This window comes from Octodon degus, unplaced genomic scaffold (genome assembly GCF_000260255.1).
Source record: "Octodon degus isolate 3935 unplaced genomic scaffold, OctDeg1.0 scaffold00208, whole genome shotgun sequence".
Classification (NCBI taxonomy): domain Eukaryota; kingdom Metazoa; phylum Chordata; class Mammalia; order Rodentia; family Octodontidae; genus Octodon; species Octodon degus.
The window spans coordinates 3,774,862-3,779,104 of NW_004524784.1; the positions used below are offsets into that span (position 1 = coordinate 3,774,862).

The 4,243-nt window shown below is 34.1% G+C and overlaps 1 protein-coding gene across 1 annotated transcript in view; it reads left to right on the forward strand.

The window, feature by feature from the left end:
• Spag6 (sperm associated antigen 6) overlaps positions 1–4,243 on the forward strand; it is a 75,050-nt gene that overhangs the window by 68,302 nt on the left and 2,505 nt on the right. The window contains 2 exon segments of the mRNA XM_012517728.1: positions 2,921–2,994; positions 2,996–3,037. Coding sequence (XP_012373182.1) covers positions 2,921–2,994; positions 2,996–3,037 — 116 coding nt within the window.

Here is a 4,243-nt window from a genome sequence, read left to right on the forward strand (position 1 = left end):
AGTCAATTGGTTATTCACAAAGCAAATTTAATGTAGAAAGGATGGACTTTTCCATAAATGATACTGTGGCAATTGTTATATCCTCATTTTAAAGGTGTTAATTTGGACCCTTATTTCATATCTTACACTAGAATTAACTCAAAATGGATCAAAGATCTATAGAACTGAGACCATAAATGTTTTCAGAAGAAGACAAAGGAGTATATCTCTGTGATCTTATGCTATGCAATGGTTTCTTAGATATTATGCCCAAAGTATAACTGATAGTAAAATTGATACTAGGTTTTATCAGGATTAACAAAAAGTCACCATTAGGGAAATTCTGTTTGTCAGTGAACAGAAACAAAAGTATCAACATATGCTACAGCAGGGGTAGAACTTATCTTGTATTCTGTGAAAGATTCCAAGCACAAACATTCACATACTGTATGATACAATTTATATGAATTGTCCAGAAAATCCAAATTTATGATAGAAAATAGATTAGTGGTATCTATTATTAGTGGTGGAGTTAGGTGGTAGGAGGAATAGGAAATAATGAAAAATGGGCAGAGGTTCTTTTTAGGATGACGAAAATGTTTGAAAATTAGTTTGTTGAGATGGTTGCATAATTCTATAAATTTACTAAAGGTCATTGGATTGTGTACTTTAAATGGGTGAATGTGATAAGTAAAATTATTTCTCTAATAAAGTCACAACAACCTCTTAAGTTCAGCAATAGATATGTAAAGAAAATCTTAACTTTTTTATGATGGGTAATACAACTGGTTATTTGTCATAATTTACTTTCCTATCCATAAGAAGAAATAGTTATATATTGAGTAATTTCTCCCAAATGAATAATTGTAAAGTTCAATGAATTTCCAGTGTCATCAGATTCCTTTGCAGAGTTCTTGACTAATAATTTGATGGTATACATCATCAATTTGGAGTTATTAGAGTAAAACTGCCTGCGTGGAATAGTTGATATGATCTCTGCTATACAGTTTCTAGGCCTTGTCACTGATAACACTCAAGTTAAATCTGTTGGCTTGTGAAGTTCACCATGATCTTAAAATAGTTCAAAAGGTACAGTATAGCCTCGCATGTTGGAATTAAAGAATTTAAGTCTAAGTTATACTAGTGGTAAAGAGTTGGCTGCATTTCTTACATTCTTTGTTTAATTTCTGAAATAATGTTTAAAGACTAATAAATCAAGAAATAAGAGGTTATAGAACATAGTTTATTAAAAAAAAAACCCTTTCCTTATAGTACAAATGCTGAATGTTTTAACTTAATCCATTTATCTGTTATAAAATTCATGGGATTATCTTGGTCTTAACCATCCAGCAGAAAAGTATAAAAACGAAGTATAAAAAGTAAAGCCATATTAACATGCTGAGCTGTAAAAGGTTCAAGTCAATAACTTCTGACATTGCCAGTCCTATGGAAAACCCACTGCTATTATGGATCACTGGCCTATATTGGAATATTTTGCTGAATTCATGCACCTACAATATTTAATTGACAATGGAATACCCTTCCAGAGAAACTAAACGAAAAAGGTAGATACAATTCTGTATATTCAAAATAGGATAGATATACAGCTGCATTCTCTTAATTCAATGAATAGAGAATTTTGTTCTAATAGTGTTTGCTGACAGGATATCATGTCTGCATCTTGTACAATGAATAACCACTAAGACAACAATTGCAATGTATCAATTATTGAAACTATGCTAGTAATTGGTTTTGAAACTGTCACATTGCTATTTGTTTCTCAATAAAATTATTTTAAAAAAATAAAATAAAATTCATGGAGGCCTGGGGAGATGGCTCAGCTGAATCCTGACAAGTGCAAGGGCCTGAGTTCAATCCCTGGCTACACACACACACACACACACACACACACACACACACACACAATCATTATGTGACAGCAAAGCTTTATTTTAAGAGCTTTGCTGAACGTTCAGTAACAAGATCATAATCCCAGAAAATCATGCTAGCTAAGGTGTTGAAGAGAGAATTGGTGAACACGTCACAGTCCTTAAGGATGCTCTGAAGTACCAAATCAGGTGTGGAATTCTAGTGGAAAAATACAGTGGCACTAGAAACATAATTGAAGCTTCTAAAGTAAAGAGAAAACTTTGTAATACAAAGAAACAAAACCACAACTTGCTGTGGTCTTACATCTGGCTTCAGTGATGTGCTATCATCACATCAGGCCATTTTTCAACCACACTTGTGGCAGGGGGACAGCACTACACAGTGTCACTTTGAAATATTGAAGAGTGCTCCATGGAAGAGGAGGAAAGGTATGTGTTTTGACCCACTCCTTATTCTTGAGAGGAGCTTTTTTGTACAGTTGAGTTGGTCCTATCTGTTTTAGTCTTGCCTGAGAGTGGAAAAGTGTCTCCCCATAAGCTATGGCAGTGATCTGTGATAATCACTGAATAATGTGCACAGCAGATTTTTCTGATTGTGTACATATAAACCATAGAGTCTTTTGGGAATACAGAATATCTGATAGCGACACTATAGTAACCTTAAGTAATTTTTCTCATATTTGTTGCTTGGAAGAAATAGCACATATTAACTCATAGTTTCATGTGTACAGATTTTTATACTAGCATAAGTACAGATTAAGTTACAGTCTGACGTTATGCTTTATAATTTTAATTTCCTCACAGATACTTTAATACACAGTAATACACCATACATTGTAAAGCTTAACATGAACGTGACTGTCAGGGTGTTCTATGATAAAATCAATAAAAAAGTAAGAGTTTTCTGGATAACTATTTTTACAAATGAAACAACTGCACGTTGGACCAGGAAATTGATTTCATTTTCAAATTCCAGGAATATGAGATATGAATTTCTGTCAAACTTTCATTGATTATTCTCTTGCATGCTTTTTGCTTTATATTTCAACAATGTAAAAAAGCCATAAAGAAAATTGTAGGAAAATACACTTACTTATGAGCTCCAGAACAATTACTGTATGATGTTTTCTTCAAACACTCTGAACCATATGCTTGGATAGTTCAGTAAAGTAAGAAATGTGCCTGTAGAAAGGGGAAGAAAATTAAAATGATTTATCTTATTTTTCAGTTTTCTATTAGCTTGTTTTCTTTTGTAAGATGGAGTTCTTTGTTTTTACTATTTAACTCTCACCAGTCTACATTGACAAGGGCAACACAGATAAAGTCTATGGATAAGTAAAACACTTTTTCCTCCCTTGAATTTTTCTCATAGCCTATGTACTGTTTCTTTTCATGTTTTCAGGAAGTGTATTGTATGTATGCTAACACATGAGAACCCTATAATACAAATACTTTATTGTAGATAAGTAGCTTTTAGTAATTTTGGCTGTGTGTTCTAGTTTCACCCACCTGGGGACATAGCAATGCTCATTACAGAAGAAAAGGAAAAGGTCTCTGATCCCTTGAAGTATTTTTTCCATGAAGTCCATGTACTGTGGACTGGAGATGCTCCCAGTTAGCCATCTGGAGTACTTTGACTTTTTTGCGAATGGTTTTAGCCAATGGAGTGGTCATATTCCTTACATCATTGCAGGATATGTGGTAGTAAATGGTAGTAAAGTGGAAAGGTTGAGCTGCCAGAAGTGGGCACAACCACAGAGTTGACTACTGACAGAAAGCAAGGGATGAAAAGAGAATAATTTCATTAAACAGTCACTGATAGTCAGGATGGTAACCCTAGGTTGTCAAGAACTGGTTAAACTATGCTTCACATATTAAATAGTGAAGTTGTGAATAGTGACTTAAAATAGTGAAGTTGGAGGTGGTGGCCCATGCCTGTACTCCTAGCTCTGAGAAATTGAGGCAGGAGGATCACAAGTTCAAGCCCAACCTGGACAACTTAGTGAGACTCTGCTTAAAAAACAAACAAACAAACAAACAAACAAAACAACAACAACAAAATGGGCTGGGCATGTGGATCAATGCAAATGCTTTGGGTTCAATCCCTAGGATAGAAGGAAAAAAAGAAAAGAGAGAACAAGATAGAGTTAGACAAAGAAAAGAACATAAGGTCTGTACAAGTCTTACACCATAGAGGTAATACATGTCAGGATTCAGAGTGCCTGAATTCCCCACTAAAACTCTAATTCTTAGGCAAAGTCTTGACCCTCTAAACCTTAGTTTGGCTACCTGAAAATGGGAATAAAATACTTGTTTCATGGGATCATGATAAAGATTAAAAGATGGTATGAAGATTTTAGCTCAACCCATATATA